General features: G+C 50.8%; 1 protein-coding gene across 9 annotated transcripts in view; it reads left to right on the top strand.

Annotated features, from left to right (window-relative positions):
• Positions 1-4824: 4824 nt before the first annotated feature.
• The window catches only part of RFX1 (regulatory factor X1), a 32140-nt gene continuing 24167 nt past the window's right edge, over positions 4825-12797 (top strand). For 2 of the 9 annotated variants that reach the window (XM_073803189.1, XM_073803185.1), the window contains exon 1: positions 5826-12614. In XM_073803189.1, coding sequence (XP_073659290.1) covers positions 12293-12614 — 322 coding nt within the window. In that variant the 5' untranslated portion in view covers positions 5826-12292. Of the gene's footprint in view, positions 5465-5823; positions 12615-12797 lie in introns of those variants that run through there. The other 7 variants (XM_073803187.1, XM_073803186.1, XM_073803191.1 and 4 more) reach the window with 7 other exon arrangements.

The raw sequence follows: 12797 nt of genomic DNA, 5'->3' as shown, positions 1-12797 counted from the left end.
TTCCCAGAGTTGGGGGGACGGGGAATAGGTTGACACAGGTTCATGTAGATATGCATACACCCCAAGTATTTTCTCTAAAAGCCCAATTATTTAGGGCATTGTCTCTCAGATCTTTGTTATTTTTAAATCTCAGTCCATTCCTTTCTTTTACAAATCTTCTTTTCAGTGCCTCCAGAAATCTTCCATGCGTGAAGATTGTCTTCATGCATCAGATTCATGGATATATCTGCACAGTGTTTATATATCAAACATAAATAAATAAATATATATATATATATATTTCTTTTACCCTACTGTGTACATAGTTTGAAAAGTTAGAAGAACCACCCTGGGATTCCCTGGTGGCGCAGTGGTTAAGAATCCGCCTGCCAATGCAGGGCACATCCGGGAAGATCCCACATGCCTCGGAGCAACTAAGCCCGTGGGCCACAACTACTAAGCCTGCGCTCTAGAGCCCGCGAGCCACAACTACTGAGCCCACGTGCCACAACTACTGAAGCCCGCGCGCCTAGAGCCCACGCTCTGCAACAAGAGAAGCCACCGCAATGAGAAGCCCGCTCACCGCAATGAAGAGTAGCCCCCGCTCACCACAACTAGAGAAAGCCCGCACATAGCAACAAAGACCCAACACAGCCAAAAATAAATAAATTTTAAAAATTTAAAAAAAAGAAGAAGAACCAGCCTGCTAATCATTCACTACACCTCATGTTTAATAAGCAGAAATGCACAGGCTTTTAAGATGAATTTCCAGCATAACAGAAGGACATCTTGTTTGCATTTCAATGCACCAAGTGTCAGATTCTTATTTCATTACTCACTGGCACATTAATGGATGGCTCTTAATTTCTTTTTTTCTCTCTTTTAGCAAAACTCCATGAAGACCTCTCACTCCTGGGTCAGGAGCAAGGTTGCCTTATTTTAAAATGCTATAGTGTCTGAGTTTCACCGCAACAGCATCACATTTTTTAAGAGCTACTTTGTTGCTTTCACTGTTAGGTTAGTACTCTATCACTCAGCGTTCTTATTTCATCTTTCTAGTCCCTGAGGGATGGACACCTACATTGCTTCCAACTTCCTGCTTCAATGAGCATTCTTATCTGGTGCAAAACTCAGTGAATATAAAAACTTGGAAGAGAATTACCAAAGTTGTAGTTCTCTCTCAATTTAACAGGGATCCAATAACTGGCTTAAACAAGAGAGAATGTTTGTCTCTGCTGGCAGACAGCCTGGGGACCCTGGTCCTTCTGTCGGTTGCTCCACCATCCTCCAGGGCAGTATCTCCAAGGACATTTGGCTGTGTCTGGAGACATCCTCGTTGTCACACCTGGCAAAGGGAGGGGTTGGGGAGGTTGTGTGCTCCTGGCATGTAGTGAGTGGTGGCCAGGTATGCTGCTCACTACTCTACAGTGCACAGAATAGCCCCCTGCGACAAAGAACAATTTGGCCTCAAATGTCAATGATGTCGCCTGCCCTACAATAGTCCCCACTCTTTTATTTTTTTCTTTTTTGGCCGCACTGCGAGGCATGCAGGACCTTAGTTCCCCGACCAGGGATGGAACCTGTGCCCTCTGCAGTGGGAGCGTGGAGTCTTAACCACTGGATCACCAGGGAAGTCCCCCACTCCTTTTTGTCATAACTGACGCGTTGAAGACACCGGGACAGTTGTCCTGTAGCACACTCCACCCTTGGGGTTTGTCAGTTGCTTCCTGATGTCATTTAACTTGTTCCTCTACGCTTCCCATTTCCTGCAAACTGGATGTTAGGTCAAGAGACCTGATCAGAGTCAAGTTTAACATTTTGGCAAGATGTGTCCCAGGGGAAGCTGTGAACTTCCATTGGTATCACATCAGGAGGCCCCGGAGGCCCAAGGGTCCCTCTACTGTGATGCTCAGCTTCACTGCAGCTAACACTGGTGACAGTCTGGCCTCTGTGATGAAGTCTGCATCCCTACACCTAGTGAACCCTGGGCGTATCTTGCTCCCCAACATCTTCTCACCCGATGTTTGAGAACACCCATCGATGAATACTGCCCAAATCAATTATTTCATTGGCTTCTGCAAAATGGTGATTGTTCTAATTCTCTCATTCCTTCCAGTTTTTTTGGCCATGCCACACAGCTTGCGGGATCTTAGTTTCCCAAGCAGGGATGGGGCCAGGGATCAAACCCAGGCCCCCTGCAGTGGAAGCGCGAAGTCCTAACCGCTGGATCGCCAGGGAATTCTCTCCTTCCACATTTTTTAGCTGGCATTCTTAGACTGTTTGGTGACCATGAAAAGTTACTACTGGGAAGGCAAGATCGTACTTAATTCCTTACTTTTAATTACCAACATTTTCGGAAAGGAGTTGGTTGAGAGCTACTTCCAATGGGTTAATAAGTATGTGTGTGTTTTAACTTTCAAATCGAGGTATAACATACATAAAGTGCACAGATCTTAAAGGGAGAGCTCAGGGAATTTTTACAGCTATATACCTGTGCAACCACCACCAGATAAAAATATAGAGCATTTCTAATCCCACACGGCCTTCCCTGCCATTAAGTTTTATAATGAGTAATTTTAATTGAAGAAATGATTTCCAGGCTTGATTGTACCCATCTTGGGGGTTCAAGGACTTCAGGAAGGTGGGGAAATGGGTGAGAAGTAAAAATAGGGCTTCTTGGCACTCCCCCACCCAACATGGCTGGCTCTGGCACCCAAACCTGTCTCACAGAAGTAGCTGCAAGGGTCGAGCGACTTGTTTTGCCAGTCAGGGTTTATCTCGGGCACCTCCTGCCTGGAAGTCTCATTAATTCTTGGGGCTCAGCTAGTATTTCCAAGCAGACGGGGACTGCCCCTTCTAGTCTTCCATCGAGGGTCACACCCAGGGGCAGAAAAGCACACTGAAAAGTCCCAGAGAAGGAGACAGGCTGTCTGGGTTCTGCTGCCTTCAGTTACATGATCCTAGAGGAGGTACTTTCCCTTCTGAGCCTTTGTTTGCTTACCTGTCAAGTGGGGGGAATATTCCGCTTTGCTGGGTTCTTGGGAGGATTTCGGCAGAATCATCAGACTACCTTTACATTTCTGACCTCACCTGTTGGCACGTTCCTCTTTGCTAATTCCACCCCTGCCAGATGTCTGTTCCAGTCCCCAGGCCTTTGCTTCTGCAGTTCCCTCCACCTCCGTTTTGTGGGGCTTGCCTGCTTTCTATAACTCAGGCGCAGTTCGAAGGAGCCCCTCCTCAGGTTACGTGGGCTACAGCGGTCTCTCTTATCACGCACACTCTAATGTTGCTTTTTTTTTTTTTAAGAGTCTTTGTTGTTGTTGTTTTCTAAATTGAAGTATAGTTGATTTACAATATTGTGTTAGTTTCAGGTGTACAGCAAAGTTATTCATATATATATATATACACACTTTCTCAGATCCTTTTCCCTTATAGGTTATTACAAAATATTGAGTATAGTTCCCTGTGCTATATTATCAGTCCTTTCTGATTATTTTCTACATAGTAGCGCCTCACAGCTCTTACGAACCTATCTTGAGTATTAATTTCACTGCTTATTGTGTCTCCTCCTGTAGTAGAATGCAGAGTCTAGGGACTTGTCTGCTTTTTTCACTTTTACAGGCAGGGCCTTGCCTGAGGAAAGTGTAATGTTCGTTGAACTAGGAAACATAAACCCAGAGAGGTGGAGCCACTTTCTCATTTGTCACACAGCAAAATCTGCATTAGAACTTCAGGCTCTGAGCCTTTGCTTTCTTTTCCCTCCCTCTTTGGTGGGGATTAGGACACAAAACTTAAGGGTTGTCAAAAAAATTAGTCATCGAGATATTTTTAAAAGTCAAAATTGGGAATTCCCTGGCGGTCCAGTGGTTAGGACTCTGCGCTTTCACAGCGGAGGGCCGGGGTTCAATCCCTGGTCTGGGAACTAAGATCCTGGCCAGCTGTGCCGCTGCCAGGAAAAAAACAAAAAGTATAAAGCAGCAAGCTGTGTGTCGCTGCCAGGAAAAAAAAAAAATTAATGTCAACAAAAAGCAAAAGATAAGATTCGACCTTGCACTCGCATGACTCACCCCGCCCTAATCCCAGTCCTGGCAGATCCCGTCTTTATTTAAAATTTTGCTATTCTGTTCACCATGGATTTATTTTTTCCCATTAATTTTGATATTTAAAAACTATTGCAATACTTCATTAGAATGTTATTCATCTTGATGATTGAGTTTTTCCACCCAAGACGCTCACCCTAGTACAAGTCCCGCTTCTGTCTCTTCTCCTCCCCTAGAGAAACTGAGGCACGGAGGACTCGGGGTGGGAGTGGGGGAAGGATGGGGGAGCTGTGTGGAGTCGGTTGAGCAACCCGAGCTGCCCCGGGAGGGGCTGGACGGTGACCTTTGCTTATCGCCCGCGGAATAAGCAGCTAATTAAGTCTCCCTCGCCTGCGGGAGACCTTTCCCAGGTCGGCCCGCGCCTCCTGCAGGGCCGAGACAGCCGCGGTAGCCCCGGCAGCGGTGACCTTTACAGGTCCAATGGGGCGGGGAGGCGGGAGAGAGCGGGATGGATTTAGGCGGAAATGGTGGCGGTGGGTATCGCGGCCCTGGGATCGAACCCCGCCCGCCTCGACTCCCCACGTTCATCCTACCACCGTAGGGTAATAGGGGGAGGGAAAGCGCGCCCGGTGACGTCATCGAACCCCGAGCCCGGCCTCCGCCGCCAACGTCACAGACAAGCAGCGCAGCGTCACCGCATTCCTCCCGTGACGTCAGCGCGCAAGGCCAAGAACTGGCCCATACGGGAAGGGAGAAGTCTGAAGGAAGATCTTTACTTTCTCGCACTTCGTATTTGGTAAGGCGTTTAAAATACGCAGTAACGGACTACCACTCCCATCTGGCCTTGCGTGCTGCGCATGCGCACAGCGTCCAGCGAGAGAGCGCGGCAAACCTTTGGGCTAGATTGACGTCCCTTTAGTCGAACCAAAAGGCAAGTTTTACGGCCGCAAACCAGTTCCCGACCTTACAGGCCCCACCCCTTTATTCTTAGCCCGCAGCTTCCTTGAGGGAGTGACGGGCTCCTCTGCCTTTGAAGGCTTAGTTTCCCTCGATGGACATTCACACCGATGAATCAGAGCGTCGGGAAGTCGAGAGGATGTTGAAAGACGTGCCTTGGAGCCAATAGCTTAGCGGCAGGGCCTGGCGCCATCCAATCACTTTTCCCAGTGCCGCCAATCACCCTGGACCCCGCCCCCGGCGCGTGACGTAAGTAGGGTGGGTAGCAACAGTTGCCCCGGTGAGGGAAACGGAGGCGCCATAGCCACGGTAGTCGTGGCGACCAAGCAACCCGGCAACGCGAGTCAACAACAACAACCGACCGGCCGACCCCCACCCCCACCCCCCCGGCCTGGCCCGGGGACCCCGGCACGTTCTGTCCCCCTCCCAACATCGCCTCCGAGACCTGTGGAAAGCCCTTCCGCGGACAGAAGTAGGGAGAAGCCGAGGTAACCCGTGCGGCCCCAGGGTGGCGGTCCGGGCCGGGGAGGACAGCGAGGCCCGGGCGGCGGGTGTCTCTGTAATCATAATCTTGGGGGAAGGGGCGGGCGGTCAAAATGGCGGCGGCGACTGTCGGGGCCGTGGGGGAGGGGGCTGGGGCCCGGCTGGGGCTACACCACCCGCCCCCGGGCCCCGCAGCCCGGCCCCCGCGAGGGGCGGGCGCTCGCAGGCAGACGGCGAGTGGAGGTAGGCCGGCCAGCCGGGGCGGGGGGCTTTTATATGTCGGGAGGCACAAGGGGGCGGGACTGGGAGGGCTGGGCCAATGGGAACGAGGGAGGGGCGAGGCGGGACCGAAGTGAGTGGGCGGGGCCAGGTCATAAGGTGTGGGCGGGACCGGCCGGTGCCCCGGGAACCGGGTGGGGCAGCTCTCCCCTAGGCATTCCTGCTCGCGTAAGCGACGGAAGCCACCTGTGCCTTGTCACTTTAGAACCTGCCAGGACTCAAGTGTGTACCACATGTGAGGCCTCAGTTTTCTATCCTGTAAAGTGGGGAGAATCACTGCCATCGCCTCTTTTTTGCATTTCAGGGACTCCTAATTCCTTTCAGGAATTTCTCTAGGGCTCATTCTTGAACTTTTTACTCCTATCTACTTTTTCTGAATGTTTTTTATAGATTAACTGTTAGTCTTGATTTCAACATTGCTGTTCGCTCCTAAATCTGCCTTCTCTCTGAAAAGAGATGAAGGTAGACAATTTCATGAAGCTGTGGGATAGGGGTATGGCTTTAGTCCGGACGATTTGGTTCGCAGAAAGCGAAGCCCATGGCAGAGAGGAATGATCTTGGGTGACTGAGTTAGAAGAACAGAAACTTGATTGCTTCTATGTGGGCAGCTCTAAGATCTAAGATCTCGTCTTGTCCCTGGGCAGGGGGCTTGTTCCTGGAGATGGGACCATTCCTAGCTGTTCTGCCCATCCTGGTCTTCCTTTGGGGAAGGAAGTAAATGATGGAGTAAAGGGCGCCTGAGGAAGTTTCTGACGCTGCTTCTCTTGGCTAGACACATGTTTTTGTGTCAGTCAAGTTGGTGTCAACTGGGTCACATGTCGCTGAGGAGGTACCAGCTTACAGAGCCACGTGGGCAGGGAGCTGGGACACCGAGATCAGAGGGAAGGGGAAGTGTTCCACATTTGTTAGAGGAGAATCTGAGTGACTGCTTTGCCGGGACAAGATCTGCCAGCTTGGGGAAGAATTTTTTTTTTTTTTTTTTTTAAACAGCAGCTGGGCCAAGTCCACTGTGCTTATTCTCCGTCTTGCTTTGGAGCTTGGCATCAGCAGAGCCGAGTGCATTCTGCAGCCGTTTTCTTTTAAAATCAATCAGTAAACTTCAGGGAGAAGGAACGTTTCAGGTTCTCCCAAAACTTTCCCTCAAGAATTTGACATAAGGCTTGGGAGTGTCACTTCTCCAGGGATTTTTCCCAGGTCAGGAAATAACCTGATCTGGGAAATATTTCCAAAATCTAGAAATAACCAAGTTGCCAGGTCATCGGTACCTGTTAGAAAGGCGAGCTCTGAGCAGAAAGTGATCTAGTCTTGTTAACTGCCCCTCCCCCTTCTTATATCTTATGCATTTGAAAGGCCCAAGCCCAGAGGGGTTCCTGAAGGGAACACTGGCTTTGGTCACTTGTCCTTGAAACAATCAACTGCTTTCTAGCTGTATGCTCCTGGGCAAGTAACTTAACTTCTCTGGACCTTAGTTTCCTCCCATCTAAACTAGGGACAGTGATCATTGGTAATGATTTTAATCTCATATTACTATGCTGTGGATCCCATAAAAGAATACATGTTGAGCATTAAATACATAGTAATCGCTCAAACTATGTTGGCTGCTACTGTTATTATGATGGTTGTTGCTTCCTGCTCAGCCTTTGGAATTATACCATTCGCATTTATTTTTATCATTTTGAATCGGGTGACAGCCTAGTGGCTTTAAGGCTTGACTCACTTGCTGTGTGGGCCGATGACTGGGATCCCGGGAAGCTGAGTGCTAGGACTCTAGTTTCTAGTGGGAAAGTGTCACTCTCCTAAGGCCCTTCTCCAGCTTTAGGAGGGTAGCCAGAAAGAAAATTTTTCCCTGGGCCCAGGCTCAGACTCAACCTTCCGGGAGGCAGCTGGATGAGCTGGGGCTGTGGGTGTCATGGGAAAGGTGGGGACCTGGGAAGGGTGTCTCTGGAGCTAAGGGTCTCTCCCTCCCCTTCCTGCCACATGCCCCAGCATTTTGGGGCTGAAGACGGGATAGGCTAGGCAGAATCCACCCCACTCCCCATCACCACCTACTAGGGACACGGCCTCCAGATAGCAACCACACAGCACATAGTCTTCCTGGCCTAAGGGGCCTGTTCTGGACCAGGAGACATCACCTGCCCCTGTAGCACAAGCTTGCTGCTGGCAGGAGGCAGTAACTTTTTCACAAGGTCTTACCAGTCGGCAGATTTGAACCGGCTTTTGACAGTCACTAGCAGTGTGTTCCCAGCATTGTGGACACTCATTTGACAGTAAAAGTTGAGCCCCAGCTTTGTGCTTGTCAGTGTTTTAGTAGCTGGGGATAGAGTCATGGGCAAGGCAGGTCACATCTCCACCCCTGGGGAAAGCTTACCTTCCTGGTCGTGGAGGGAAGAGGAAAATAAACAGGATACAGGGCCAGGAAAAAAATAAAACAGGAGTATGTACTCCAGAGGGCTTGGAAGGGGGTTACTTGAGACCTGAGAAGGTGGCATATGAACTAGGACATGAGTGATAAGCAGCCAGCAGCTGGAGGCGAGGAGAGCATGCCAGTAGATGGAAGAGCTGGTGCAAAGGTCCTGAGGCAGGAGGAGGCCTGGAGCATTTGGGAAGCCACATTGTGGCTAGAACATTCAGAATGAGAAAGGGGAAAGGGCCAGATCGCACACGGCCCTATGGGTCATGGGGAGGGCTCTGGATTTTATTCTCTGTGATGGGAGCCTTAGAGCCTTCTCAATAGAGAAGTGACACGATAGGGTTTGTGTTTTCAAAGGATCTTATAGACTATACAGGCAGGAGTAAAGCCAGGAGCCAGTGATGAGAGGGTCCAGGCAAGAGACGATGGTAGCCCAGACTAGCATGGTATTGATAAAGATGGAGGGAAATGCTCAGCCCTAGGATCTATTTTGGAGGAATTATTGACAAGTCTTAAAAACTAAGTGGCTAGGGAATTCCCTGGCAGTCTAGTGGTGAGGACTCCATGCTTTCACGCTGGGGCCCGGGTTTAACCCCTGGTTGGGGAACTAAGATCCTACAAGCTACATGGTGTAGCCAAAACAAAAAACAAGAAAACTGGATATAGAGGATGAAGGAAACACACATTATTATATCTAATTTCCCCATTCCCCCAAAAGTTCATTTTTGAAGCCAGTCTACAGGTGAGGGAAGTGAGGTTTTCTTTCCATTTCCTTGGGAGGGCCTTGTCCAAGATGTAAACCATTCAGTTAAGTATCTGGCATCTAAAACAGTTGGCAAACTACAGCCTTCACCTGTTTTATATGGCCTGTGAGCTAAGACTGATTTTTACATTTTTAAGACTGATATTTTGTGACATGATTAATATATCATGATATGTGAAAATTATGAAAATTCAAATCTAAGTATCTAGAAATAAACTTTTATTGGCACACAGCCACACTTGCTTGTTTACATATTGTCCATGGCTACTTTAATACTCCAGGGGCAAAGTTGAGTCATTGCAATAGGCTGTCTGTCTTCAAAGCCAAAAATGTTGACTGCACAGAAATTTGCCAGCCCCTGACCTAAAGAATTGATTCAAACTTTCTCCAAAAACAGGTGTTGGCTTTGAAGATAGGTGCAGCCATTGGTGCTTTTTTTTGGCAGTTTCGTTGCTAAGGAACAGATTTGCTGAGTCATGCTCAGATAGACCGGGAATGCCTCATCCTGTATAAATATTTGTGACTTATTCCTCTCTAGGGAACACCCTACAGAACTCTGCTTAACCTAGTCTTCCACAAATGGCAAAAAAATGGGGGTTCCCTGGTGAAATAGTTATGGGAAATATGTCATTCTGTATCATTCTTCCTAGAGACTAACAATGACAGTGCTGAGAAGGTCTCCCAACAGAGAAGTTGGTTTAACTGTTTTATCCATCTCCTCTTCCCCCTTTTTTTTTTTTTTTTGTGTGTGTGTGTGTGTTACGCAGGCCTCTTACTGCTGTGGCCTCTCCTGTTGCGGAGCACAGGCTCTGGACGCACAGGCTCAGCGGCCATGGCTCACGGGCGCAGCCGCTCCGCGGCATGTGGGATCTTCCCGGACCGGGGCATGAACCCGTGTCCCCTGCATCGTCAGGCGGACTCTCAACCACTGTGCCACCAGGGAAGCCCCCTTCCCCTTTTTGAGCTCAGCCTTTCAGTTGTCTCATCGCCACCTTCCTCTGCCCCTGAGGGGAAGGGAGGAGGCCTGCAGGGTTGGCACCTCGAGGAGGAGAAAGCACCAGCAAGTGTGGAGCTTTTAAAGCCCTTTTGTGGTGGGAGGGGCCCCTAGGGGCCAGCTCTCTTAGGGCTGGGAAAGTCCAAGCCAGGGTTTCTCAGTGCCCCCAGAACCACCTGCCTCTGAATCATCCAGGGGACTAGCTCAAACAGCAGACTCCAGGGTCATCCCAGACTCTGGCAGTGGGGCCTAGGAACCTGCATTTAACTAACTCCCCAGGTGAGGCTGATGAACACCAGAGTCAGAGTCCCCCTTGGCACCTCTTTCCAAGAGCTTGAGGACTGTGTCTCTCTCTCCCTTCCAGCCCCAACTGGCATGGATGTTTGTTGAATGAATAATAATAATAGCAACTTCCATTTCTCAGTGCTTATTGGGTGCTGGGCTGATCACATTGGATCTTTACAACAGCCTTATGAATCAGGTGTTCTCATCATCCCCAGGTGACAGATGGGAAAACTGAGGCCCAGAGGAAAGTCAGTTACACGTTTATGAATTAAGAGACAGGCCAGGGTTCATGTGGAGGTGGGTCTGACACTGGGCAGACAGGTGCTGATTAGCTGCAGTGACTTGAGCACCTGATCTGGTCCAGAGTTTGGACCCAGTAGTATGAGACCTGAGGAGGTGGGCCTCTCTAATGCTGGCAGAAGAGTTGGGGAAGGGCAGGGGCTGGGGGAAGATGTCTTCTCTGTGTGCATGGCAGGCAGTAGCCTCTTCCCTCTCCCGGTGGGCAAGCTCCCCCTGCTGCCTGAGTCCCTGGCAGGCCACCCTTCCGTCTTGCCCAGTGGGAAAGCCCAGAACAGCGCCCCTGGACCTGAACCAGGGCCCATTCCCCCTTGGCAAGAGAGACCATGTGCCTCACCCAGCTCCTGGGAGAGGGACCACAACCTTTTAGCAGCCACAAAAGCTGCCTCTGCCTGGTCAGGTGGGCCCCATTCTGAGGTCAGCAGGGGCTGCTGGGCCTGCCCTGTGGCCAGGACCTGTTCCCAGCCCAGCTGCCCCTGGTCCTAGAAGGCCACTTTCCTTGAGGAGCTCACATCTGGTGTCACCACCCGTAACTGCCCTCACTTCTGTGGCAGCAAGCAGCTCGGGAGGCTTTTTGGACTCAAACAGCTTCTGTGTGTCTGGCACCCCACTGGGAATGGTACTCAGCCAAGAATCCAAGCCCAGATGGCAGGCGATTAGGGAGCTGGCACGGGCTGGCTGGGAGGTAGCTTCCCCATGACTTTCCTTTCTGGCAATTAGCCGACTAGTCAAGTGCTTAGAATGCCCAGGGTTCAGACTCGGTCCTGCCACTTCCCTGCTGTGTGGCCTGGGGCAATCTCAACCTCTCTGAGCCTCAACTCCTCCTCTGGCAGAAGGAACCCAAATTCAGATGTGATCGTTGCAAAGTCTTAAATTAAGTAATGTAGGGGGACTTCCCTGGTGACGCAGTGGTTAAGAATCTGCCTGCCAGTGCAGGGGACACAGGTTCGAGCCCTGGTCCAGGAAGATCCCATATGCCGCGGAGCAACTAAGCCCGTGCGCCACAAGTACTGAGCCCGCGTGCCGCAACTAATGAAGCCAGCGTGCCTAGAGCCCATGCTCCACCACAATGAGAAGCCCGGGCACCGCTCGCCGCAACTAGAGAAAGCCCGTGCGCAGCAACGAAGACCCAATGCAGCCAAAAATAAATAAATTAATTAATTAAAAAAAAAGAAAACCACAAGCTTAAAAAACAAAAAAAGTCATGTAGGGACTTCCCTGGCGTGGCGGTCCAGTGGTTAAGACTCCACGCTTCCACTACAGGGGGCACGGGTTCAACCCCTGGTCAGGGTACTAAGATCCCACGTGCCACGTGGCGCGGCCAAAAAACAAAAATTAAAATTGAGTAATGTAAAGAAAGCACTCAGCACAGTGCCCAGCCTGCAGGAGCCCTCAGGAGAACTGTATTATTTGTTTTTGGGTGAGAGCCGGAGCTCTCCCAGCACAGGGGTCCCCCAGGCGCTGGGGCCTAGGAAGGAAGAAGGCAGGAATCCTGGGCAGGGATGAGTGGAAGAGGTGCAGACCAGCTCCAGTCCATACTTAGTTGCCCTGCAGTAACGATGGATTCGTTATATCTTGCCACCAGCCTCAGGATTTAATTAAGTTACTGATGAACTCAAATGTGTCTCTAGGGAGCCAGGAGCTGTCCCTGGTTTCCTCTGCCTGTAGATTAATTCTTGTTTTTCCTTCTTGTTTTTTCCTCCTCTTCTCCCCCGCCCCACCTTTCTTCCCAAGCAAGCAAAAAAAAAAAAAAGAAAAAAAAAAAAAGAAAAGCCTTATTTATTATCATTTTCCCCACTGTTGGCATGGCAACACAGGCGTACGTTACTGAGCTACAGGCAGGCCCGCAACCATCCCAGCCGCCACAGGCCCCTCCACAAGCCCAGCCCCAGCCACCGCCACCACCAGCCTCAGCAGCACCCCAGCCTCCCCAGCCCCCCGCCACCACCGCCACCCCCCAGCCCCAGTATGTCACCGAGCTGCAGAGTCCGCAGCCTCAGGCACAGCCACCGGGCGGCCAGAAGCAGTACGTGACAGAGCTCCCGGCCACCCCCACGCCCTCGCAGCCGGCCGGCACACCCGCCCCGTCCCCGGCATCCCAGCAGTACATCGTGGTCACCGTCTCCGGTAAGTGGACACGTGCTCAGAGCGAGGGCACTCAGTGAACAGCCCCAAAGGGAGTTTTGGGGAGCCTAGCATCCTGGATGTGGAGGCACCCTGGCGCCCTCCCATTGTCACTTATTATGCCTGTTACCAGGAGGGCAGCTTTTAAACTCTCTGGGGTTCCCAGGTGGGATCTGGGGGGCACCT

Source organism: Tursiops truncatus, chromosome 3 (assembly GCF_011762595.2).
Source record: "Tursiops truncatus isolate mTurTru1 chromosome 3, mTurTru1.mat.Y, whole genome shotgun sequence".
Lineage (NCBI taxonomy): Eukaryota > Metazoa > Chordata > Mammalia > Artiodactyla > Delphinidae > Tursiops > Tursiops truncatus.
Note: the sequence above shows the minus strand (reverse complement) of the source record. Positions and strands in the feature narration are given on the sequence as shown.